Source organism: Oryzias latipes, chromosome 12 (assembly GCF_053564925.1).
Source record: "Oryzias latipes strain Hd-rR chromosome 12, Olatipes_Hd-rR_3.1".
NCBI lineage: Eukaryota > Metazoa > Chordata > Actinopteri > Beloniformes > Adrianichthyidae > Oryzias > Oryzias latipes.
Genome location: NC_136248.1, coordinates 316,169 through 343,816, shown reverse-complemented (window position 1 = coordinate 343,816; position 27,648 = coordinate 316,169). Strand labels below are relative to the sequence as shown.

General features: G+C 41.0%; 1 protein-coding gene and 1 long non-coding RNA gene across 14 annotated transcripts in view; one reads left to right on the top strand and one right to left on the bottom strand.

Annotated features, from left to right (window-relative positions):
* The window catches only part of ythdc2 (YTH domain containing 2), a 141,339-nt gene that overhangs the window by 11,517 nt on the left and 102,174 nt on the right, over positions 1–27,648 (top strand). For 10 of the 13 annotated variants that reach the window (XM_078955537.1, XM_078955536.1, XM_078955535.1 and 7 more), the window contains exons 2-6: positions 9,585–9,721; positions 16,990–17,080; positions 18,569–18,762; positions 20,527–20,729; positions 23,705–23,871. In XM_078955537.1, coding sequence (XP_078811663.1) covers positions 9,589–9,721; positions 16,990–17,080; positions 18,569–18,762; positions 20,527–20,729; positions 23,705–23,871 — 788 coding nt within the window. In that variant the 5' untranslated portion in view covers positions 9,585–9,588. The remainder of the gene's footprint in view (positions 1–9,584; positions 9,722–16,989; positions 17,081–18,568; positions 18,763–20,526; positions 20,730–23,704; positions 23,872–27,648) is intronic. The other 3 variants (XM_078955539.1, XM_078955538.1, XM_078955540.1) reach the window with 1 other exon arrangement.
* On the bottom strand, positions 2,345–2,713 carry LOC144996337 (uncharacterized). The gene is made up of 2 exons (XR_013659328.1): positions 2,607–2,713; positions 2,345–2,525 (listed from the first exon to the last, which is right to left on the bottom strand). It is a non-coding gene; the product is annotated as an uncharacterized LOC144996337 (long non-coding RNA).

Sequence of the window (27,648 nt, the reverse complement as noted above, 5' to 3'; positions counted from 1 at the left end):
TTCTTGCGAGTCTGCGGAACTTCCCAATGGGCGACAGCTTCAATCTTGGCCGGGTCAGGTCTGATGTTACCGGCTTCAATAATATAGCCCAGAAACGGAATTGTGGTGGTATGGAATTCGCATTTTTCTGCCTTAACGAATAATTGGTTTTCGAGTAACCTTTCGAGAACAAGGCGGACGTGGTGTTCATGTTCAGTTAGGCTGGATGAGTATATTAAGATATCGTCAAGGTAAACAAAAGTGAATCTATTGAGGAAGTCGCGAAGAACATCATTAACAAGCCGTTGAAAACTGCGGGTGCGTTAGTGAGGCCGAAAGGCATGACCAGATATTCATAATGGCCTAAGGGAGTGGTGAAGGCGGTCTTCCATTCATCTCCCTCTCGAATGCGAACCAGATGATAAGCGTTCCTTAAATCTAGTTTAGAAAAGATGCATGCCTGTTGGACTGCGTCAGAATCTATTAAAGGGAGTGAATATTTATCTTTTACAATAATCTGATTCAAGTCACGGTAATCGATGCAGGGCCTCAGGGTTTTGTCTTTCTTCTCAACGAAGAAGAAGCCTGCGCCGACCGGAGATGTAGAGGGACGGATGTGACCAAGCGAAAGAGCCTCCTGGATGTATTTTTCCATAGCATTTTTTTCTGGACCAGATAAATTGAATAATTTTCCCTTAGGGAGAGGTGCGCTGTTTAGAAGCTCTATGGCGCAGTCATAAGGCCTATGGGGTGGAAGATCGCTAGCTTTGAATTTACAAAAAACGGCTTTGAGATCATGATAGCAAACGGGCACCTTGGACAGATCTATTTCCTCTTCAGACTCAGGTGTAGTGACAATAGCGGAGGGAATTGCGTAATGAAGACAGTTAGCCAGGCAGTGAGTACTCCAATTAGTGATACGAGGAACGGCCCAGTATATGTGTGGGTTATGTTTTTGGAGCCAGGAAAATCCCATAATGATGGGGGTCTGGGGGCAATGGGTGACAAAAACTGATGGTATTCTCTATTATTGCCTGATGTAAGGATCAGTACCGGCTTAGTGCGAGTGGTTATACGGTAAAGTTGTTTCCCACCTAATCCGGCGGCATTAATGGGGGAGTCGAGAGGTTCAATAGGCAGTGAGAGGTGAAGTTGCAGATCAATGAGGCTATGTTCGGCGCCTGAATCAATGAGCGCGTTGAATTCATGGACTTGGCTTTGATGAGCAATTTTGACAGGAACAAACAAGAACTTGGTTTCTTTGGCGTGAGTAACATTGCCCCCCCCGTGGCCTGTCATCTAACGCGGGGTTCTGGAGTTTAAACGCCGACTGCATTGAGCAACTTGGTGACCGGGGTGCCCACAATAAAAACATAAACCTTTTTCTCGCCTCTTTTGGCGTTCTTCAGCTGTTAATTTTGAATGACCTACTTGCATGGGTTCATCAGACGCGGGAACTGGTGGCTCATGGACAGGCAACGGGAACACGTAGTTAGGAGAAGCCTGATTCTGGGAGTGACCTGGAGGCCTACGGTTGCGTTCAGTGTGACGTTCACGTAATCGGACATCTGAACGGAGGGCTGCGGAGACAAGATCCTCGAAGGTGTTAGCTTCAGGCTGTGAGCATAAATGATCTTTGATTCCTTCACTCAAAGATTGGTAGAATATCCCCTTGAGAGCGGGGTCAGGCCAGCCAGCCTCTACAGCTAAGATGCGGAAGTTGATCAAATGTTCACTTACCGAACGGTTGCCTTGTTTTAGATTTAGCAACCGCCTGGTGGTTTCCTCCTGCTTACGAGGCTGGTCAAACACTAGCCGAAATTCCTCGATGAACCGGTCAAACGGGAGATGTGAGATGGGATGAGAAGCCAGGAACGCCTGGGCCCACTGGAGAGCTTTGTTTCTGAGGGCGTTCACTATAAGTGAAATTCTGCTGTGGTCCGTTTGGTAGTGTCTGGGTGCCTGCTGGAAGATGAGCTGGCATTGAAGGAGAAACCCTCCACAGGCCTCGACATCACCGCTAAACGGTTCCGGTTGAAGGCGGAAGTTTTCGGGGGTCATGGCAGACGCGGAAGCCAGGCTGTTGTCGGAAGAAGGAGCTTGAGCTGCGGCTGCGACATTGGGAGATTGTCCAGTTAATTCTGCGAGGGTAAGTGTAATACTGTCGAGACGCCGAAAAAGATCTTGCTGAGCCGCAGACATTTGAGCAAGCGCATCAGCTTGGTTACCTTGTATTGAAATGGCGTGGCGGAGTCCTTCCGGGTCAGCTGGGTCGGGAGTTTGGCCAGTCCGTTCTGTCATGATCTCGCGGGATTTCTGACAGACCCAAACGCTGGAACCAAGAAAGACACTTGGAGTCGTGAGGTAAGTTTAAGAGAGTTTTAATTCACAGAGGGTGAGTAGATTGTAGGATTCTTGACGTGGCGTGGCAGCTGACAGAAGGTTTGCGGCAGGAAGGTCCAGAGTGCGTGGCTTCGGCTGAATCCAAGGAGGAGAGCGTGAGCGGTGGACTGCGACCCGAGGTTCACCCGTGATGCAGATAATTCCTGAGAGTGGAGCAGAGAGGAACAGTTAACGAGGCTGGGATTAGACAAGGCACAAAACATGAGCTGGCCAGACATAAGCACCGTGGAAGGAACAACGGACTGGCGTCGAAAACAGGTCCTGGATCTCCTTAAGTAGGCGGGGATGAAGATGAGGTGAGTGGAACCAGCTGGTCGCGTCCAGAGCAGAGCAGGAACGGGGGAGGAGGGAGGTAATTGACAGAGGCACCATGTCAGTATTGTGTGCAATCTAATTTATCTTTTCCTTCTTTTGGTATCACTGAAATTATAGGGTCCCTCCATGAGGAGGGGATTGTTCCCTTTAGTAATATCCAATTACATATTTTGCAAAGTTTAGGAGTTAGTTGAGCCCTAAAACATTTGTACCACTCGGCTGGGAAGCTATCTAGACCTGGAGTCTTCTGTGGTTTAAGCCTGGATATTGCAGCCTTCACCTCGTTTTCCGGTATTTCTGCCACCAAGATTTTGTTCCTGTGTGACCTTAGGTAAATCTAGGGATTCAAGAAAAGTTCCTAATTCATTTATGTTATCTAGTTTTGGCTGTGCGAATAAACTTTGTAATATTCTTCAAAACAATTTTGGATATCTTCTGGTTTATATTGTATTTCCTCTGTTCGGGAGTGTCTTATTTTAGTGATTGTGTTATCTTTTTGTTTTTTTCTCAATTTGTATGCTAATAGTTTCATTGCTTTACTTCCTGCTTCGTAATATCCCTGTTTTAGAAAAAACAATTTCTTTTTAACTTCTTCTGAGTATATCTCATCTATCTCATTTTGTAGTTTTTTTAATCTTTGTTCCGTTATCATGTTTCGCTCCAATTTTATGTTGTTTTTGCAAATCTTTAAGTTGACATGTTAATTGATTAAGCTTCTCTTGTTTACGCTTCTTTAACGATGAGGAGAGCGAAATTATTTTTCCTCTTAGTACAGCTTTATACGCATCCCACACTGTAGTTGGGGAAACTTCCCCATTATCATTATCTTCAAAATACATTTCTATCTCTTTACCCAATTCTTCTTTTAATTTTGCATTATTTAGTACACTTAGGTTCAATTTCCAAGTTGTAGATTTGGGCTTGTCATTGATATTTATTAGCATTTTTACTGGTGCGTGGTCAGATATATCTATTGTTCCTATGTCGCATCTCTCTCGTCGCTTCTTCAGCTGAGTTGTATACACGAGTTCCGTCCGGGTAGAAAACTCGAAGTTTGGCGGGCAAGGGGGTCTGAAATCGGATCCCTTTTTCTTTCAGAACCTTCTTTGCTTCTGCATATTCTTTTCTTTTGTTAAGCACGCTCGGTGCATAGTCGTTATCAAAATTTACTTGTCCGCCCTTCAAGATGAATCCTTTCTTCTGCCACGCCGTTCGTAGAATCTCCTCTTTTATTCTATAACTTTGGAACGTTACTACAATGGATCTCGGCGGCCCCCCTTCTCGTGGTGCTGGACCCAGGGCTCGGTGTGCTCGTTCGATCTGGAGGTTTCTGTCTTCCGCTAATGACAGATTTTGTTTAAGCAGCTCTTCGACAAATTGTATCATTGATGGGGATTTATTTTCGGAGCCCTCCGCCACAGAGTAGATCCTGATGTTGTTTCGTCTGGCCCTTCCTTCCTGGTCAGATTGTTGAGTTTCTAGCTGTGACTGAAGTTTCACCAGCTCCTCCATGACGAGGCTCTTCCGCCTCGTCCAGCCTTATCTTTGCCTTGCTAATCTCTTCCTTAATTTCTCTCAATTGTTGTTTGTTGTCCTGGCTGAAACTTTTTATTTCTGTCAGTATTGTTGTTAGGTTGATTTCTTCATCTGGCTCATCTTTGTTAGCATTAGCCGGTGATGCGCTGCTAACACCAGCACGTGGGCGCTCTGGGCTGTTGCTTCCATGAAAATCAGCAGTTTGCGTGGTTTTCTTTGGCTTAAGTTGAGCTTGCTTGTCTCACGTCCACATCTTGCCCTTTTCCATCTCTTAGAATCACTGTGGATATCGTTTGTCGAGTTTGAAAGGTAATTTAATTCCTAATGTCGGAGGAGAGAAGACTCTAAGCTGCCATCTTTGCGGCTGCGCACTGGAAGCCCCCTGCTTTTACTTTTTTAAACAAAACTTACAAATGATGAAATCTATTTAACAAAAACTATTTTATTTGAACATTTCCTTTGTTAATTGTTTCTAACACAAAGTTCTACTAAATACAAGCTGTAAAAATGTTTGACCGCGACTCCTGCTGCTTCATCATCTTCTGTGTGGAGAAGACAAGACGGGGTTTCTTAATTTAATTAAAACCTAAACCCCAGATATGAGCGGTATTGTTAATCCTTTAGAAAATGGTGCTACTCTGAGGGTGAATGTTTATCTCCTTTTAGTCCAGACCACAAAGTGTGGTTTAAAACACAGCTGGGACTTTGAGTAAGTAAGTAACCTTTTTATTTTGGACAAGTGAAAACAAGTGTAGAATAACAAAATCAGACAAAAACTAGACAAAAATTATGTAAAACCAGAAAATTATAGAAACAACACAAGTCCAAAAGGGAGTGAGAAGAAGAAAAATCTTATACTTAACTTTTGATTCCAAGAGTGTGTTCATTTATTTATTATTCATCCCAGAAATGGGGGTTACATTTGTCTTGCGTTTGATTAAATAAAAGCAAAACTTGCTTTAAGTTGTCTGCTGTTTGTACTTATTGCTTTCGTTAAGTAGGGGAAGGAAAAAATTTTGGGGAAAAAAATCGGAAGTCGAATAAAAATAAATAAAATCTGAAATTTTATTTTTAGGCCATATCGCCCAGCCCTACCTTGCTGCAGTTATGGATGATGATCTCAGTGGGATTTCTCTGGTTTCTAGTGATCCTCTGCAGATCAGGTTTATATCCAGTCGTAGCCTCTCTGATCGCTTCCTTTACGTGAGTGTCAGTCAGAACGGACCGATGTCTTGATTTCACGTGTTTCAAGGTAATAAACAGAGAGTGGCAGACATAATATATTGAGGAGAACATGGACAGCAGCTTGAGAGCAGCTCTTTGACACACGGGGATTTCTCTGTTCTCCAAAACGTAACAAAGAGATTTCAGCTCAATCATCTCCGGTTCTCTTGCTGCCTCATCAGTGACAAGCTGGGATCTCATCAGTCAGTCTCTGCATTAGAGGATCCATGAGAAAAGGGATCTGCGGTCGATTCTGCTGCAGGTCTTCAAACCACAAAGTAAAGTTTCCGTCCAGCAGCAGCGTCACGTTCTGCTTTAATCATTCTGATTGCAGCTTTCTGCTGTGAGCTCCACAAAGAAGGAAAGTAAATTAATGATGACCGTTTAAAAGTTTGAATAGCTTCACCTTGTTAATAAAGGAGACAATTTGTGTTGATCAGGAAGAGTTTTTTATTTTCTCTGGGATATGTTTTGTTCTTTTCTGCCATGAACTATTTTACTGCTTCCAAAAGCTCATAATAATAAACATAGTGACGCCATTCTGTTCAGTAAAAAAGTAAGAATCTTCCTATTCTTCCAGAAACGTCCTGTGTTCATCTTTATACTCTGAATTAAGCCATTTGGACCATGAGGGTAACAGTCTGCAGCACATCAAATGTTTAGTTATTTTTTCCGGCATTGGGCGTAACCCCCCCAAAATGATTGGCGGTCACTTGTGTGTCGGGAGCAGCATCAAAACACACACACTGCCAAATTACTCTAATTATTACTTATTTTTAATAACCTCCGATGGATTTGAGTGTAGCTAATAGAGGGAAAAACCTATGAAATGAGGCACAGTATATAGAAAATATGATGAGACGCAAAGAGCCGCATGCTTATTGGCCGAGAGCCGCGTGTTCGCCACCCCTGCACTAGAGTGACTTGGCAGAGCATTTCTGGTAGAAATAGCCTTGAAACGGATTTTACTGTTTGTGGTTTGATGCTCCAAGTTTAAAGTTCAAACACCAGAGATCAAAATCTCAATTTAATATCACCAGAAAAGATGTTAGATAAAAAAAATTGCCAACCAAAGGATTCCATTATTTTTCATGAAAACTTCAAGTGTTATTTTAAAATTGATATTTTGTTAAAGGCAAGCAGAGAGGAAGTCACAGCATCATGAAAACATCCGATAAAAACATTTTTTTTTCTGAAGAACTGCTGTATTGATTTCTAATCAGTGTTTGCTCTCTGCTTTTGGCGTTTTCATGCCAAATATGAAATGTTTGATTTTTAATCCCAAATGAGTCGTTTATACTTTCCTGCTGAAAAACGCCACCATGAGAAAAGGGGGTTCAGTCTGTCACCTGTAGTCTGAACCAGCTGGAAAGATTCAAAGCTGCTCAGGAAATGAGCACAGATCTACTGAAGGGGAGCCGACTGACAGAAGAAGCTCCTTTTTAATAAAATGCAGTTTTTACAAATGTTCCATAAATGAATTTTGTTGATTATAAAAAGTGATATGAAATGGGAAGACAGGGTGGAGATTCCTAGTTCCCCACTCTGGGGGCTGCAGCCATCGAGAGGAGCTGCTGGATCCAGACTATGACAGGAGGGGGAGGAGACTAAGCACATGAGGGGAGGGGCCTATTATTGGGAGCAATCTAAATCCAGTCTCCCCTCAAAACGTGGGCGGCTCTGCCCTCAATCTGGGGCTGGCTGGCCGCCTCCTGACTGCCTGGCCGCCCTGGGAGGGGGGGCGCCTACCATGGCCGGCTGGGGGCCGGTCGCTCGGGGGAGCCTTCTTCCCCCGCTTGTGCCCATCCACCTGCTCATCCCCGCTTCCACCCAAATAAACGTTGCACACAGGCACATAGGGCCCCAGTAACTGGATGGCTGGGACATGCTGACGGGGCTCACTGGGGGCATCTCTCTCTGGGTCGTGTCGACGCCCGCCCTCCATTCCACTTTTACTCGCATATTAGACATCCTGATTCATCTAGGGCCTTGTTGGGGTGTTCTGGTGGAGGGGGGCACGGTGCTAATCTTTCACTGGCCCCCCCCCACAATTTTAACTTCCACTTGAAACACACACTGCATGCTATCAGCACACACACAGCAAATACACGCCACACACAGAGGGACCCCGGAGTGGGGGGGCTCTACTGCTTGGCAGCGGTGGGGTCCCCCACTCTGGAGACCTCCTATTTTACCTGCAACACACACAGCACACCCTCACCACCATACATGGGTGGGGGGGTCGGGGGCGGCCGGTCTTCACTCGCCTGGTCCTCTCAGGGCGGCCAGGCTTCTTGTGGGGATCCTGTCAGCTGCAGTGGTGGTCGGGTGGAAGGGGATACTGCATGGTGATTGGGGGGGGGGGGGGGGGGCATCCAGAAGATTGTGAGCATGTGTGCGTAAGTGCATGGGTGGGACAGACCTTGGGGCTTGGGGTGGGCGGTCCCCTTCTTCCTCCTCTCCCAGGCTGCTTGGGTCCCTTCGCCTGGGGTGCTCCTTGCCTGGGGGTCTCTCCCCCCCTCTCCTGGTCTGGCTGGGTAGGATCGGGTTCCCCTTATGAACACACGGTTCACTTCGGCAGCGTGCATGTATCTCCACCCCCACGTGCACACTGCCACACTGCTCCCTGTCTGCTTCATCCCCCCTCCTAACCCACAGTGTATTGATGGACAGATGTCTTCAGATTTTCACCTTAGATGTAATATTTGTCTTTCCAGCAGATCTGGTATAATTGTTATCATTGTTAAATAATAACTTATTCAAATCAGTACTTGTATCCCCACTTTCTCCACCTCTCTTCCTTTTACTCTCTTCCACCCCCTCCTCACATTCTTCCCCTCTCCCTCCCCACACACACTAAATGTAACAAAAAAAAAAAATAAAGTAACAAAAAGGGGTTTACAGTAATCCCTTGTTTTTCGCGTAGGTTACGTTCCAAAAAGAACCCGTGATAGGCAAAATCCGTGAAGTAGAAACCTTTATTTTTTTAACAATTATTATACAATTAAATACTCTATTGTAAATTGAAAAGAAAAAACAAACCATTTTACAGGCTCAAGCATTTGTTTCACAAATAAAAGTACTTTAGAAAAGTTTTTTCAACAAATAACTTCTCTACTGTACAGTCAAATAATAATTTTAATCATCGATGTGAACAGAAGGCTTCAAATCGCGGAGATTAGCCCCGCCCACCGCGACCCGAAGAATTGGATTAAACGGGAGAAAATTTTAAATGATTATGAAAAAAATACAAAGTACAGTGGGACAAATAGTGACTCAGGTGTATTTCACTGCTGTTCAGACTGAGCCGCTGCATCCTGACTCCCCTCTGCAGTGTTTTCTTCTTTTGAAGCCCCGGGGGAAGAACATAGTGATAGGCAGTTGTTGTTGCTCTTTTTTCTATGGGTTTTAGAGAAACTCGAAATTGCAAGAGAATTTGCACGTATGTAATGTAAATTTGGCGAGCTGTTTTACATACTTGTACATATTAAACTGCAACGTCATTGACGCACAGGTAGAGAAGAAGCGGAGTGACTTTTTAGCCAATCAGAATGCAGAACACAATGCACGATGCAAATCCGTGAAGTAGCGAAACCGTGAAAAGTAAACCGCGTTATAGCAAGGGATCACTGTATACCAATATACACTCTGGTTTTTAGAAGTTCTATAACCTCTTTTTGTGATGGTAAAACCTGTCCAACACAAAAGGCCTTCAGCTCTAATCTGTTTGCTCAGCTGTTGGACAGAACAAGTTGGAAGAAGAAAAAAACAACAGCAAAAAAACGGGCAGAGCTGCTCCAACTTGGGATTCATTTTCTGAAGTAGAAGGATCTCAAACACCTTGCCTGGTTGGATAAGCGATGCACGCTCGCTGCATCTCTCCTCAGATAGCTGGCCTTTTGCTGTCAGCAGTTTCCAGAAAGTCTGATTATTCAGAAATCCTCTGATCCCAATCTCAAAATCTGAGTAGATGTACATCTTCATTGTCTTCCACAGCCAGTTGAAACAGATTTACCAGCCTCCACTTGCACTAGTTCTGTCTGGGTGTGAGGGAGCTCTTTCTTGTTCCTTAGCATGGAAAAGATTTTATGTTAAATTCTTTGAAAACTCCTCTTCTTATGTTGCAGTGCCATGTCAGCCAGAAGTCACGGCTCCGTCCTTCATGGCGACAGTTTCAGAGGCTCCGTTGAAGCTTACATCGATGAGGAAGTGAAGATTGCAGTCACTGCTGCTTTGGAGAGGTTTTACTGCAGTGAAGAAAAAGGTACCAACTGTCTTTATTGTGGCTCTACTGAAAAGAAACAGTCACAGACCCACATCTATGTGGCACTTCATGACCTTTTTGTTGAGCTCGATCTCTTGTTATGCCGGCAGACAGAGAACTGTTGCGAGAAGATAAGGCTGCCCGCTCGGGCCTCCTGAATTTTGGGATATTTTTCTTATTTTCATAGAGACGGTAATAAAAAAGGGCCCCTAATTTTATTTTGTTTTTTACTTTGCGGGTTAATGCGGGTCAGTGAACCTTCAAACTGGGTCACAGTGACACGGAAACACCGCGGAAGACACAGCTCTCGTAGCGGGAGAGAAGCTGCCGGTACTGGCAGAATCTCTGGATGACCTTGTGAACCCAGACATGGAGACATAATTACAGATGTTTTTAATTTCTCAACATCATGTGTATCTTCCATGCGTTAAGCTCAGAAACACATTTTTGGACAGGCGGAAAGCAGAGAATTGGCCGTGTAATGAAGGGGAGGCGGCAAACGTGAATTTGCTGTGCAGATTGCATTTGGTGTGAACGCAGCATAAGGGGGCTCAGGGCTCGACATAGCCATTTGCCTGCTGGCCCGGTCCTGTTTCTCGAGCAGTACAAGACTTAATTTTTCACTTGTCCGCTCGGGCCACTAAAATATCTAACGGTTAATATATTTTTCACCTTTTTTAATAAAGTATATTTTGCGAAAACGTGTAGATTTACCTCGTCTTCATCGCTTTGAAAGTTTGACGTCCGCCATGATTGTTTTGGTCACGTGGTGCGCACGCTCCACAACAGCACCACGCATCTCCGGATGCAGAGAGTGAACAGTATTCACTCTCCGCATTCGTCTGAGCAACTTAATGGTGCGAAATTAGCTTGGGAAGTTGGATAAGGAGACAACGAACGCACATTTTATTATTAGTATATAATTAGTAGTATGGACAGCAAGATATTTAATGAATGCACTGAAGATGAAACTGTATGCACTAATCTTTAAGCTGAATGTCAAAGAATCAAAGGCAACTCCAAATACCTGAATCTCAGACTCAAATGCAGTATAATATCAAAGTACTTCATTTTGTTTTTCTTTAAAACACTGTAAGCAATAAGTATTCCAAGTCAAAAGCTGAATGATCTCAGTAATTTAATTTAATTTAATTTTTCAATTATTTAATTAAGTAACTAAAGTAACTAAAAAGTAACTGTGACTTTGCAACTTTAAACAAGTAACTCTGCAAATTTGAACAACATAACAGTAATTAAGGATCTAAAAAGTAAATGTAACTTTGCAACAGTAACAAAAAGCAGTACCTCAAGGTAGTCAGAGCAAAAAAGTAAATAAAACTTCTTAACTATTGATTACGTACAATGTGAGATTACAAATGTGAAATAGCAGTGATTAGAAGCAGCATGAAAACTTCTTAACTAGTGTTACCTACTATAATGCAGCGCTCTCTTCAAAACATCTGAAACAGACTAGAGCAGATTTAAGTTTGATATGCTCTATTTTCAGTCATTGAAAAGTGTAGAAATAAGTGCTAGATGTCACCAGAATGCACCAAATTGAACCATATTAAAATTTTCCGGGGGGGCATGCCCTGAAGTTGCGGCGTCCGGCGCTTGGGTGCCGCCTCCGGTGGCGGGTCGCGCTGTGTGCGGTTTCGGGCCAGTAACTTTAGTTTAGTTTAGTTTATTTTTCCACAATGTGTCAAAAGCAACAAATCCCCTCATAATACAGAATGTGGAAAAAATGGACATCCCCGAAGCAGCTGCTTATTATTAGGGGTCCAGCATTTAAACCAGCATAAAAGTACAGAAGATGAGTGGCGGAAGAAAAAAAAGAAAAGAAAAGAAGAAGAAAATAATTACAAAAATATAATACAATAATAATATGAGAAAATGATGGTAATATAGTGGAAAGTGTTGGACAATAGGGACAATGAATTTGAACAACATAAACTCTGGCGTGTGGCCATATAAGTGTCAACAAACAGAGAGAAATCACGAAACATTAGTAGGTGGTTTCGGTCGGAGCAGCATTTGTACAGTATGATGACAATAATAGCAATTTCAGTTTCCTTTTAAACATGTATATTTTAGCAGACTGTTTAATGTCATTGTCTAATGTATTCCAAGTTTGTGGACCTCTAGTACAGACAGAGAAGCTGTGCATTGTAACTTTCTGTTTTTGCCTTTTAGCATATGCTTTCCCCTGGTGTCATGGTGATAAGAGGGCGAGGAAAGTGGTATGAGGTCACACAAATGACTGTTTAGTTTATGAACAACACTGTACATTGTGCATGCGTTATGATACGTGTTGAGTTCCGGTAACTTAAGGAGGCTGTATCTGTGAAAGAGTGGATCTGTTGGAGAATTTGGCATGGACCAGGTTATTTCTCTTATTGCTTTATTTTGTGTTATCTGGAGTTTTGTGGTGTAGGTAGAATATGTGTTATTCCATATGATGTTGCAGTAATTCAGGTGAGGCTCAAACAGAGATCTGTACAATGTTAGCAATGCATCTGATGGGAGCATGTGCCGAATCTTATAGAATAAACCAACAAATTTGGATAATTTTTTAACAAGTTCATCTATGTGTTTTTTAAAATTTATAAATTGATCTATATGGATTCCATGAAATTTTATTGAGTCCACCTGTTGTAGAGATCGTCCATCTATATTTATGTTTAACTTCCTGTAGGTGGATTTGTGTCTGGATGTGTGGAATACGATAAAAAGGTTTTGCTAGTGTTTAGTGACAATTTCTTGCATTTGAACCAAGTATCTACTTTTAGATAGATAGATATATAGATAGATAGATAGATAGATAGATAGATAGATAGATAGATAGATAGATAGATAGATAGATAGATAGATAGATAGATAGATAGATAGATAGATATATGACTTTATTAATCCCACAATGGGGAAATTTCATTTATCTGTGGCAGCAACACGACATTCAGAAATAATCTATATAATATAACATCAATAAAGGACATCACAAATTACATTTATATTAGATAATTAAAAATATTACTAAAATTATTATGAAAAATTATTATCAAAACTGAGATTCTACTAGATTTTACTAGTTGTTCATTTAAGAGTTTTTATAATAGGTCTATATTTCTATGTGCCAGAAATAAGCTAGTATCGTCTGCAAAAAGTATTTTGTGGATGGCGCCGGAACAGTAAACAAAATCATTTATATAAATTATGAAGAGAAGTGGTCCCATTATGGATCCTTGTGGCACACCCGTTTGAATGTTGAGTTTATGTGATTTTAGTTCATCAACTTTTACATATTGCTCTCTTCCACAGATATAACTCCTGAACCATTGGAGCGCTAATCCCCTGACCCCGTAATGCCTTAATTTGCTGAGTAATATTTCATGATCTATAGTGTCAAATGCCTTAGAAAGTTCCAGAAATACCCCAATACCATACTCACCTCTTTCAAAGGCGTCATTGATTTTTTCTACTAGATCTAAGATAGCCATACCCGTGGTGCTGTTTTTCCTAAAGCCATATTGTTGAGGCACTAGTATATTGTGTTTTACAAAATAGTAGGATAATCCTGAGTACACAACTCGCTCAAATACTTTGGAAAGAATTGGCAGTATTGATATGGGTCTGTAATTTTTAATATCATTTTGTCCCCAGACTTATTTATGGGTATTATTTGAGCTATTTTAGTCATTTTTGGAACTTTTCCATGTGTTAGTGAAAGATTAATGGTGTAGGCGAGAGGTTCTGCAATTTCATTTACTATGGCTTTGATGATATTACTACTTATGTTATCAGCACCAACTGTGTAGGATGATCTCAGCTTGTTTATAATATTCACCACTTCTGTTTTACAGGTGGGTTTTAGAAAGAATGAATTTGGGTAATTTCCCTGAAGGTAAACATTGTAATTGGCACCACCTGGTGGACAAATGTTTTGAGAAATACTTTTCCCAACTGAACAGAAATAATTGTTAAAAATATCAGGTAAACTGAGATTGTTTGATTGACATTGTTCTAAGGCATCGGGGATGACTGTAGTTTTTGTTCTGCGGCTGAGGATGTCATTTAACACCCTCGAAGACTTTTTTTGATCTCCAGATGCAACCTTCAGTTGTGTAGTGAAATGATTTTGTTTGCTTATTTGTAATAGTTTTGTTAGATTGTTTTTATATTTAATGTAAATTAATTTGTTTTGTTCATTTGGTTTTCTTACATACTTTTTGTACAATTTGTTCTTTTGTTTGATTGAATTTAGTATTCCCTTGGTTATCCAAGGTTTTGCTTTTATGTCTTTTTGTCTAATTGTTTTTTTCTGGGATAGTTATGCTAATTGAGTCAGTTAATTCTTCAATTAATGAATTGTATGCACATTCGGGATCTATGGTTTTAAAAACTGCGTCCCACCTCTTGGTTTGAAGGTGACTGATTAGGTTTGCTAAAGTTTGGGTGTTTACTTCCACTTTCGGCTTCTCCCATCAGGGGTCGCCACAGCGAACAAGTCGCATGGTAAGGTAATGCAGTGATGAAAGTCTTCCGGGAATTCCCGGAAATCCGGGTTTTTGAGCAAACCGAACGTACTTTCCGGGAAATAAAGACCTGATCTCTACGGACAAATCGCTTTCCGGATGAAAAAATGGTCTGTAATCGGCAAATTTTAGCTTTATTTTCTATATTTTTCCGCGGATCGCTTCCTCTATGGGCGCGGCCATCTCTCGTCTTCCCGGCCTAATTGACCAATGACGGGACGTTTTAGTTGCTTTCGGATGCGTCGACGGGTCTGATTGGCTCTGTCTGCACCACGTGGTCAGCGTGACTTGCTTCCCTAGAGACCAAAACCGGCGGACCGACGCTAAACTTTCACAAACACATCTGAAGAGTTTGTGATCAAATTTGTGTTAAAATAATGGCGGGCATCGTCATTATTGAGCGTGGTCACGACCTCAGTTGTGAGAAGACGATAAAAAACAAATTGAAGTGGTCTTGGCTGGAAGAAAAATATTTTTAAGGTCAAATGCTTTTTGTGTAAAATAATCTCAAAACCAAATTCAGAAATAATTTCTCTTTTAGTTTTGAGTTTCAGTTTTTATTTTGAATACATTTCTCTATCTAATTTATTTGTATTTCCTAATTACCATGATTTAGTTCAGTATAATTGACATTAATTATAAGTATTTGGTGGTTTGGACCCGCACTCCCTTAAAAAATAATGTTTACAATGTTTAGTTTAGTTTGTATGTTTGTTTTGATATTTCCCAGATTACTTAGTATTGGTGTTAAAGAATTGATGTATTATGTTATAGAATTATAGTTTAAAGCAGATCCCATATTTTGATGTAATTATAGATTGAGAAAACAGTGCAAGTGAATGTTGTACATCAGTCATTTCTAAAGCAGAAATAATGTACAAATAAATGAGGTATTTTCATAGAATATCATAGTTACTGGTGTTCTTTTTGCCATTTGGGGCTTTGATGTTACTATATTTTAGCAATTGTATCTTTTGCAGATTTTAGGAAAAGCTTAGATTGTAGGATTGTTATACTATGAGCAATGATCCAAATTCTTTTTTAGGACCAGCAAGTCCTTAATGTTAAGTCAAACTAGGGGTTTGAATGACAAATCATGATGCTCCTATTAGTCTTAGTTTCTTGATTAAGAAGTGAATAACGAGCTGCCAGAATGCATCTAAGACTATGTATTTTTCAAAAATTTCTCTCTGCGCCGCCATATCGCTCAAAGAAAAGTTCAGGGATTTTTTCCTTGCCTGACTTTCATCACTGGTAATGGGATAATGGTCCGTGATGTCTGCATATACAACCCCTGATTTATATTCAGTATTTACTGTATTAGTTATCATGTTGTCCAAAATGGATTTGCTTTTATCCGTAACTCTGGTATACTTGTTAATTTTTGGGAAGAAAGATGAGGAGAAAAGAGTGTTAATAAAGTCATTTTTATTTTTATTGTCCTTGGATAAATCTATATTTAAGTCACCCATGATAAGACAATTTATGTTCGTTAGGTTTATGTGAAGAAGAATGTTTTCAAGTTTGTCTCTAAATGTGTCATAATCAGAGTCTGGTGGGCGATATATTTTTCCAATAACAATACTTTTTGCATTGTTATGTTTTAGTTCTAGAAAGATTGAGTCAGAAAAACCATCATCAAGTATAATGTCTGTTCGTTCCCTTACTGAATATGAGGAGCTCACATATAGACAAACTCCTCCACCAGGTTTTCCAGCTCTATTTTTGCAGAACAGTGTATATCCATCTAAGTTGTAGAGATCTAAATATGCTTTTTCATTAATTAACTTTCTTAATGAATTAACTTTCAGGCAGGGCCAGTAACTTTCAAAAACTACTGGCCCTGTGGGTCAGTGCAAATTTCTGGGGCTGTCAACCCCTGAGGCTGTTCTCAGAGCACTGCGTCCGAGCAGATCAACAGAAAGTCTAACTGTATCTGTGCGCTAGATGTCATGTAGGAACCATTCAAATGTCAAATAGCAGCTTTAGCCCCGTCTGACTGTTATTTGGATGGGGCAGAGGGCAAACACGAAAAAGAGAAATAGCCTCATTAAAACTGGTATTTTTCTGAAAAATCCTAAAGAATCAGCTGTTTAAGCAGTTTTTTAGCAGCATCCTGGTACATTAGAGACAGTTGATTGCTGAATATAATGCATTGCAGGCTTGGCTTGTAATACATCCATATTTCAAGTGAAGACTTAAACGCAGCTTTCTTTTATTTTAAGTCCAAGGCTCTTCTTCCTCACAGTTTTTTTTGCCAAAGGAAACTTTCCAAATGCATTTGTTTCTTTTTAACTTTGCTAATGTGAGAGTTCAATTAAGTAGTAAATGTATTTTTGACACGTGATCAAGCTACTGGACATGCGTCAAGAATAAAACTTTAGAATCAGTACATGAAGTGGGACAATGTAGGTTGTGTTTGTTCCCTCTGCTGCCTGGTACCAACTGTCTATGGACCGGTAGGGTACCAGACTTCATGAGTCTTTCACAGTGGTCTCACTTTCTGAAATCCTGTTTTTGTGGGGGTTACGAGCCAGTGTGCCAATATTTGTGAAACAACTAATAAATACTTTCCATCAATTAAACAGTGTGTCCTAAATCTATTCTAGACCAAGTGTATTCTTTGAATGAATTATAAAAAGGAAGACTGTTGGTTTCTCATGATCTTCTTTTTTGGAAAGGGTCTGTATGTGGAAGGTGTTTATAATCTAGTCCTCTCTTGTCTTGACTGAACAGAGGTGGAATTTCCTCCCTCCTTGTCTCCTGCTGAGAGATCCTATGTTCAGCAGTTGGCCCAGAATTTGGGATTCATTTCTAGGAACACTGGGTAAGTTCTCTTTTAGGACGAGCTGCATATTAAAACTCATCAAAAATGAATTTAGTTTCTTATTTCAAGGTGCTTGAAAATAAAGGTAAGTAAACTTTTCCAAATTTTTCCTCTTAGCTTGCCATGTTTAAAAAGCTTTTGCTGATTTGCAGGTACATGGACATTTGCTAGAGATACTTCCAAATGATTTGTTTTTGTTCTAAGCATGGCATGTTTCCTTTTTTGCTCTAGAAACGGAATAGACATGTTTTAGATAACTGAGGTGGAAGGTGCATAAAGGCCCGTACACACCGGGACGAATATTCGCCAGCCGTTTTTCGCCAGCGTTTTTCAACACGTTTTTTGTGTTCACACCCAGGCGATTTTCGCTGACGATGAGCCGAGCGAACATGCAATTTCATTCCCTGACATTAGATGGCGCTTAATGTAAAACAGAAATACTCATGTACACAAGGTGGCGCTGCGCAACTTTATGCTTCTTAAAGTCGCTTTTCACTCAGAAGAAGAGAGCAAGTATTTAAGCGCTTGTCAGAATCAAACAAAGAAAACATGAATATTTCAAGCACCAGTAGCTCCAGTTCCAATGATGAAGAAATTATTGTTCTGTTGAATGATGAAAGACGCCGGAAAAGACGCCGATTTTGGGTACATCCCATAGTTATGAGAAGAGAAGAACATGGGGAGTTTTATCGACTGGTACAAGAGCTGAAAATGTATCATGAGCGTTTTCAGGGATATTTTAGAATGTCCGTCATTATTTCTCCGCGGCAGTGTAGACGCTACTTGGCGTCTATCTTCTTCGCTGGTATGTGTGCTCGGCAAGACAGTTTTGTGTTTGAGCGCCCCCAAGTTGTGTTTTACTGTAACTTCAGAAGCTCCAGACATGTGTGCAAAAGCGCCATTCTCATTGGTCGTATAGTTTTTGACGCGGCGCGTCAAACCAAAAAAACGAACCTGAGGCACTTTCTAAAAAGTGACGCTTTGACGCGTGGCGTTTTTTCGCGTCGGTGTGCACACTCACATTGGTGCCCTCTGTTTAGTCACGAGGCGTTAAACGTCGGCGAATATCACACGCGAAATTCGTCCCGGTGTGAACAGGCCTTAAGTTTTCAAATCTCCCTGCTTAGTTTGCTTGCTGCTTGGATTAGATGTGATTAGTCAGTCAAGATTTGGTGTCCCTTAAGCCAATCAGCAGCAAGCAGAGTGGTAGATCAGTGACCAAGTTTGAAAAACTCTGTCTTAGATATGATCTTCTTCTTTCTTCTACTTTGTTTTGGTTTTTGCTAAACGTCCTTTTTGAAGCTAGTCTTGTTTATTTCACGTAGAGAGTAAAGGCTAACGAGACTGCAGTTTATTAGACCTGAGTGTATAGATATGAATGTCTGTTTTAGATTAAAAAAAAACTAAAACAGATCAGACTGACTTTATTCATGCATGGGTGCTGCGTCCTGTGAGAAGATGTTAAGAAACTTTTTTTTCTTTATTTAGGAAGGAACCAAATCGCCTGCTCGTTGTCGGGAAGAGGGATGTTTTTAAAAAATGTCCTCCAACCTATCCCCTCATAGTCTCCCAGAATTCCAAGCATATCATCCAAAGTCTGCTCCAGAGGTCAACTGCTAACAAAAAGGAGCAGACGGACAAACAGCTCTGGAACAAAAGTGACTTTTCCACCATTGATTCTGGTAATTTTCATTCATGTTAATATAAATGAGTTAATGTTGTTTTAAATGCGGCGCATTTACAAGGCTTTTGTTGGATTTATTATGTTATACATCCTACAAAGACAAAATACTGGTACATATTTTTGTAAGTAATATAGTACATACAAATATGTTATTGGAAAACTGCACATCATGGGTTTCTTAAATAGATGAAAAACTAACCAGTATCCAGTATTTTCTCAGTGCCATTAGTGGCGATGATGATTCCTAATTAATTTTTACAAAAATCTAAATCGTAAAACAACAAAAAGTTCGACTAAGAGAAGTATTTGCATACATTTATAAAGTATAAATCAATGCACTCCAATGGATGAAGAGGAATTTTAGTTTTCTTTTTTTCCCCTCAGTTCTGTATGAGAAATGATTTGTGAATGTAAGCTAGAGTCAACAAATGTCCTGTGTTTGAGGCAGTGTGAGGTTCTCTTTCCTGCTCAAGGACACAATGTCAGGCACTGTTAGGATCTGGGAATTAACTTTTTTTAATGAACTTCCACCGCCTCTGAAAGAGCTAAGAGAAGGAGGAAATGAGAGGGCATCATGTGTGTAGAAATGCTGCTCCTCTGGGGCCTCATTTCTAAAACTTTGTGTAGGATTTGCGTCAGAAGTGGCGTACGGATGAAACATAGGACGTGCGTACGCACAGAAATATTCGGATTTATAAAACCGTGCGCACGCACATCCTACGCATCTTTCCCTTAATAAATCACAACCAATTCTAAATGCTGCGCAGCTTTTGCGGCTTCATGACACGCCCATAGTTGCCCATAAATAGTTCGTGAAACGCCCACAAATGAATATTCATTGATTGCGAAATCATGGCAAACACAGAGAGGAAATCAAAAAAACGTAACTTCACTCAATGTGAAGTAGAAGTTATCGTTGGCGAGGTGGAAAAGAGGAGAAAAGTGTTGTTTGGAGGGCACAGTGTGGGCATTACTAATGCCAAAAAGGCACGTGAGCGGCAAACGGTGGCAGATGCCAGGATTTCAGGGAGCAAAAATATGACAACTCAGGATTGCAGGAAATCAGATTGATTGATCTGAGGAGCCACAGGAACCGGGGAAACACTATCCTAGGAAAACAGGAAAGGGTTAATGACGGCAAAACAGCTTGGGGTAGCAAGTGTTACATGTAGAGATGAGATTTACAAGAATGATGACACAGAGAGTAGAGAGGGCCGGAACAGAGTCCTCAATGCAGCAAAGGGGATGGGGGAGTGAACTCCTGCAGCTGTGTGGTGTTTGCTAAGCCATGTCTGAGGTCAGAGGTTCTGGTCATGGTGATGGTCTGTCACTGGGGGGGTTCCTCTCCTGGGTCTGTCACAAACTCTGCAGTAGTCCTGGGTCTTGATAAAAGTCTGTTGATGATGATTTGAGACTCATCAGGTTCACCTGCAACACCTGACTATCTACCACCAACCTGAAGGTCAGGTGTAGCTGCTCATCCGTTACTGGACGTCATGTCTTCATGGCTATTAGAATGACTTCCTGACTAAATCAGCTTTTAGACCCACACAATGTTGACATTGTTGCAACATCGAAAAGGTTTTCCTTTCAGAATGTTTTGGTTTTGGCCTCAATAGTTTAGACAGACTGTACAGTGTGACCATCATGTGGAAAACACACAATGAGGCGTGTCTGTCACCACAAAACAATGGCCTGACAATATCCCTAACTTATTGTGAGTATTTTGGGTCATGTTCAAACCAAACCTCTTCTTCTCCAGACAGCTGCTATGATAGAAACAGAGCTAGTGGACGCTTAAACAATGGTATTCCAATGGTACCCAGGAAGAGAAGTTCCTCAGAACTGGACAATTTCCGATCCACCCTGCCTGTCTGGGAAAGCCGGGTGGAGATTCTACAACTTATTCAGCAGAACAGGGTGGTGCTTATTTTGGGAGAAACTGGCTCAGGAAAAACTACACAGGTAAGTTAAAATGAACTTCAAATTATAAAACATGGTTGCATGGTTTTTATGCATGACTTAATAAAAAAGTCTAGTGTCAATGTCTAGCTTCTTTGAAAGTGTCATATGCTATTGCTTTTTATCTTCATTAGTTTCTGAAGACCTAAGTAGAGCCACACCAAAATCTTCTTTTACCTTCAGGGTCTCCAAAGCCAATCAGCTTCCTCCGTCTGTCTTTTCCATCCTCTACCAGCAGCTACCTTCATGTCTTCTACATTCTTTACCAGCAACTACCTTCATGTCTTCTCCATCCTCTACCAGCAGCTACCTTCATATCTCCTACATTCTCTACCAGCAGCTACCTTCATATCTCCTACATTCTCTACCAGCACCTACCTTCATGTCTTCTCCATCCTCTACCAGCAGCTACTTGCATGTCTTCATCATCCTCTACCAGCAGCTACTTGCATGTCTTCTCCATCCTCTACCAGCACCTACCTTCATGTCTTCTCCATCCTCTACCAGCAGCTACTTGCATGTCTTCTTCATCCTCTACCAGCAGCTACTTGCATGTCTTCTTCATCCTCTACCAGCAGCTAACTTCTTGTCTTCTCCATCCTCTACCAGCAGCTACCTTCATGTCTTCTCCATCCTCTACCAGCAGCTACCTTCATATCTCCTACATTCTCTACCAGCAGCTACCTTCATATCTCCTACATTCTCTACCAGCAACTACCTTCATGTCTTCTACATCCTCTACCAGCAACTACTTTCATGTCTTCTACATCCTCTACCAGCAGCTACCTTCATGTCTTCTACATCCTCTACCATCAGCTACCTTCTTGTCTTCTTCATCCTCTACCAGCAGCTACCTTCATGTCTTCTACATCCTCTACCATCAGCTACCTTCTTGTCTTCTCCATCCTCTACCAGCAGCTACTTGCATGTCTTCTACATCCTCTACCAGCAACTACCTTCTTGTCTTCTTCATCCTCTACCAGCAGCTACCTTCATGTCTTCTACATCCTCTACCATCAGCTACCTTCTTGTCTTCTTCATCCTCTACCAGCAGCTACCTTCATGTCTTCATCATCCTCTACCAGCAGCTACTTTCATGTCTTCTACATCCTCTACCAGCAACTACCTTCATGTCTTCTACATCCTCTACCATCAGCTACCTTCTTGTCTTCTACATCCTCTACCATCAGCTACCTTCTTGTCTTCTCCATCCTCTACCAGCAGCTACTTGCATGTCTTCTACATCCTCTACCAGCAACTACCTTCTTGTCTTCTTCATCCTCTACCAGCAGCTACCTTCATGTCTTCTACATCCTCTACCATCAGCTACCTTCTTGTCTTCTTCATCCTCTACCAGCAGCTACCTTCATGTCTTCATCATCCTCTACCAGCAGCTACTTTCATGTCTTCTACATCCTCTACCAGCAACTACCTTCATGTCTTCTACATCCTCTACCATCAGCTACCTTCTTGTCTTCTCCATCCTCTACCAGCAGCACTTGCATGTCTTCTACATCCTCTACCAGCAACTACCTTCATGTCTTCTACATCCTCTACCAGCAACTACCTTCTTGTCTTCTCCATCCTCTACCAGCAGCTACCTTCATGTCTTCTACATCCTCTACCATCAGCTACCTTCTTGTCTTCTCCATCCTCTACCAGCAGCTACTTGCATGTCTTCTACATCCTCTACCAGCAACTACCTTCTTGTCTTCTTCATCCTCTACCAGCAGCTACCTTCATGTCTTCTACATCCTCTACCATCAGCTACCTTCTTGTCTTCTTCATCCTCTACCAGCAGCTACCTTCATGTCTTCATCATCCTCTACCAGCAGCTACTTTCATGTCTTCTACATCCTCTACCAGCAACTACCTTCATGTCTTCTACATCCTCTACCATCAGCTACCTTCTTGTCTTCTCCATCCTCTACCAGCAGCACTTGCATGTCTTCTACATCCTCTACCAGCAACTACCTTCATGTCTTCTACATCCTCTACCAGCAACTACCTTCTTGTCTTCTACATCCTCTACCAGCAGCTACTTGCATGTCTTCATCATCCTCTACCAGCAACTACCTTCTTGTCTTCTACATCCTCTACCAGCAGCTACTTGCATGTCTTCTTCATTCTCTACCAGCAGCTACCTTCATGTCTTCATCATCCTCTACCAGCAGCTACTTGCATGTCTTCATCATCCTCTACCAGCAGCTACTTTCACGTCTTCCTTCTCTGCATCCAAAATCCTCCTCTCTGGTCTTCCTCTAGACCTCTGGCAGCTCTAGACTCAGCATCCTTTCACCCATAAATTCACCGTCTCTCCTCTGGACATGTCCCAACCATCTCCAGAACCTCTAACATGTGCTGTCCCTCTGATGTCCTCATTTCTGATCCATCCTGGTCATTCCCAAAGAGAACCTCAGCATCTTCATCTCTGCTTCCTTTCTTCCTCGGTGTCTCTAGGAAACAACATGGCTGCTCTCACCACACTTTACACTCTACACCTTTCCTTTCATTTCAGCTCAAACTCTTTTCTCCACCCATTCCAACCTGCCTGCACTCTTCTTCACTTCTTTTCCACTCTCTCCATTCCTCTGGACCCCTTCTTTATTTGGAGCCACACCAAATTGGGTCTTTTAATTCTCAAGTGTGACAAGTTTTAAGAAAGGACTCCAGCGCTTCTCTTTTCTAGGAGTTTATTTGAGAAGGAAGCTTATCCAATGTGATTGGTTTGTGAATATGCCATTATATGAGATAAACCCTAGAAAATGTGAAACAAAATAGATTTAAAATAGATTATATTTTTTAACCAATTTTAAGGAACGGGTTAGGAAAGTTCTTAATAAAAGACTGATCTTTATAAGATTACATGTAGTAGTGAAAATAATGGTCAGGCATTGTCTTTTTGGAAGTGTTTATTTTTGATCATATTTTCCAAACACATTAAAGTCAGGTTGATTCTGAGTGTTTGTGTGATCCAGATTCCACAGTTTCTGCTGGATGACTGCAGCAGTAGTTCACAATGCTGCAGGATTTTCTGCACGCAGCCCAGGCGGTCAGCGGCCATTGCTGTGGCTGAGAGAGTGGCAGCAGAGAGAGGAGAGAGTGTCGGCCAGACTGTTGGTTACCATGTCCGACTGGAGAGCAGGTACTGTGAACACCAGCAAGCGGGCTGCGGAAAAGTTGTTCTTGAAACTTAGAATTTATCCACATCTCAAATGCTTTATCATGTTTTTTTGCATCTCATCTTGTTTGAATCGATTTCCAAATTTCACTTAAATAAATAAATTTCACTTAAACTAAACTCCTGTCTGTTTCATCCCTCCTCCTTACCTACAGTGTATTGATGGACAGATTTTTTTCACTCATTTTAGTGTCAGATTTTCACCTTTTATGTAACATTCGTCTTTCCAGCAGATCTGGTATAATTGTTACAGCTTAAAATAATAACTTAGTCAAATCAGTGCTTGTATCCCCCACCTTTTCACCTTTCTTCCTTTTACTCTCTTCCACCCTCCCCTCACATTCTTCCCCTCTCCCTCCCCACACACACTAAATGTAACAAATAAATAAAAAATAATACGACAAAAAGGGGTTTATACAAATCTACACTCTAGTTTCTTGAAGCTATATAACCTCTTTTTGTGATAGTAAAACCTGTCCAACACAAAAAGCCTTCAGCTCTAATCTGTTTGCTCAGCTGTTGGACAGAACAAGTTAAAAAAGAAAAGAAAAAAAAAAAAAGAAAAAAAGAAATAAACTTCTGCAAATTAGAGGAAAACTGCTTCTTAATTCTTATCAGCTTACATCTCTTTATTTCAAACTGAACTTCACATTAAATGCTATCTGGGGTGAGTATAGACAACAATGAATCATTTAGATTTGAATTTATTCAAATGTATTTGTAAAAGTAAAAGCCCTAAGTGGAAGCCAGCCCTGGACCCATTCATGGCCTGCACACATGGGACGGGTTTCTCTGTCATGCTCTGCATTGGAATGTCCCCTCCCACTCACAGCAAAAGTCACTGTCCGGTCCCGCTCCTAGTAGTGAGACACTCGCCCCCATCACACTCTCACTAAAAAGGACTGTACCATCTCTCACAGAGCGCAGATACATTTTTTTTCTCAATTTTCCATTTGGAACCAATTTGGCTTTGTCAAAAAAATTATTTTTCATGTCACTATTTTCATGTACTGCACAAAGTGGAACATTAATTATTATGAATTCCTAAAATTAAAGTAATTGTTTTGCCTGATAAACTTGCGAGAACCAATTTAGAAGAAAATAAATGTACCATTTGAATGAATCGGTATTGTTTTACCAGGTAAACATGGGTTTGATATCAGCAAATTTATGTGTTTAAGTCCACCTCAAATTCCAAATAGATTTGATTTTATATCAAAAACTTCCAGAATGAACAAGATATTTTAATTAGGATTAACAGTGATGAAAGTCTTCCGGGAATTCCCGGAAATCCGGGTTTTTGAGCAAACCGAACGTACTTTCCGGGAAATAAAAACCTGATCTCTACGGACAAATCGCTTTCCGGATTAGAAAATGGTCTGAAATCAGCTAATTTTAGCTTTATTTTCTATATTTCTCCGCAGATCGCTTCCTCTATGGTCGTGGCCATCTTTCGTCTTCCCGGCCTAATTGACCAATGACGGGACGTTTTAGTTGCTTTCGGATGCGTCGACGGGTCTGATTGGCTCTGTCTGCACCACGTGGTCAGCGTGACTTGCTTCCCTAGAGACCAAAACTGGCGGACCCACGCTAAACTTTCACAAACACATCTGAAGAGTTTGCGATCAAATTTGTGTTAAAATAATGGCAGGCATCGTCATTATTGAGCGTGGTCACGACCTCAGTTGTGAGAAGACGATAAAAAACAAATTGAAGTGGTCTTGGCTGGAAAAAAAAAAAGATTTTTAAGGTAGTGTAGGTCAAATACTTTTTTGTGTAAAATAATCTCAAAACCACATTTTGAAATAATTTCAATTTTAGTTTTGAGTTTCAGTTTTTATTTTGAATACATTTCTCTATCTAATTTATTTGTATTTCCTAATTACCATGATTTAGTTCAGTATAGTTAACATTAATTATAAGTATTTGATGGTTTGGACCCGCACTCCCTTAAAAAATAATGTTTACAATGTTTAGTTTAGTTTGTATGTTTGTTTTGATATTTCCCAGATTACTTAGTATTGGTGTTAAAGAATTGATGTATTATGTTATAGAATTATAGTTTAAAGCAGATCCCATATTTTGATGTAATTATAGTTTGAGAAAACAGTGCAAGTGGATGTTGTACATCAGTCATTTCTAAAGCAGAAATAATGTATAAATAACTGAGGTATTTTCATAGAATATCATAGTTACTGGTGTTCTTTTTGCCATTTGGGGCTTTGATGTTACTATATTTTAGCAATTGTATGTTTTGCAGCTTTAAGGAAAAGCGTAGATTGTAGGATTGTGTTACTTTGAGCAATTTTCCAAATTCTTTTTTAGGACCAGCAAGTCCTTAATGGAGAGTCAAACTAGGGGTTTGAATGACAAATCATGATGCTCCAATTAGTCTTAGTTTCTTGATAAAGAAGTGAATAACTAGCTGCCAGAATGCACCAGAATGCATCTAAGACCACGTATTTTTCCAAAATTTCGCTCTGTGCCCGCCATATCGCTCAAAGAAAAGTTCAGGGATTTTTTCCTTGCCTGACTTTCATCACTGGATTAAATAACTGTATCGACTCAATCAATATTCAATGGTTCTCTATTTATCGCAGGAGTTGTATTCTAAAAATAACCCCGATTGGTGAAACTCGAAGTTGTCCTTTTTTATTTTTTACAATGTTCTGGATGTTTTAAGGCTGTAAAACCCCTCACTACGATTGTGATTGTGCTTGAAATCATTGTTCTACCGTTGGTAACCATGGTGACCTGCAAAGAAACAGGTGCAGCCATCATTGCTTTGCAGTAAAACGGCCTCACAGGAGAGGATATTGTGGCAACTAAGATTCCACCTAAATCACCAATTTATAGGATCACCAAGAACTTCAAGATAAGAGGTTCAGGGACCAAGGATGGCTGGGAGTAGGTAGGGGATGGAGGAGTCCAGCAGGGGCTGATTGGAAGTTTTGGAGCGGGCGCAGGTAGTGCATGCGGCGACGTACTCTTGTACATCCTTTTCCATCGAGGGCCAGAAAAACCGCCTTCGGATGTGGTTGATGGTTCTGCGGACTCCGCCAAGACAGGACACTCGGGAAGCATGACCCCAAGTGATAACCTATGATCTAAGGGAGGAAGGGATATATACAGTCAGGACCATAAATATTTGGACAGAGACACATTCTTTATAATTTTGTTTCTGTACATTACCACAGTGAATTTGAAATAAAACAACTCGGATGCCATTAAAGTGCAGACTTTCTGCTATATTCCATGGGTTGAACAAAAAGATTGCATAAAAATGTAAAATACAAAAGCATTTTTTAAACACAATCCCTTCATTTCATGGGCTGGTAAGTAATTGGACAATTGACCTCCATGCTATTGCATGGGCAGGTGTGGGCAATTCACTTATGTCATTATAGGTGAAGCAGATAAAAGGAGTTGATTAGAGGACTCGAGCTTGTACTTTGAAGATTTTGCTGTGATCAGACAACATGCGGTCAAAGGAGCTCTCCATGCAGGTAAAAGGAGCCATCATTAAGCTGAGAAAACAGAAAGAACCATGAAACCAGAAACTGCTACAGTATGAGGAGTGGCAACATCAACAGTGTGGTCCATCCTGAGAAAGAAAGAAAGCTCTGGTGAACTCAGCAACGCAAAAATACCTGAACGTCCCCGGAAGACAACAGTGGTGGATGATGGCAGAATCATTTCCATGGTGAAGAGGAACCCGTTCACAACAGCCAACCAAGTGAA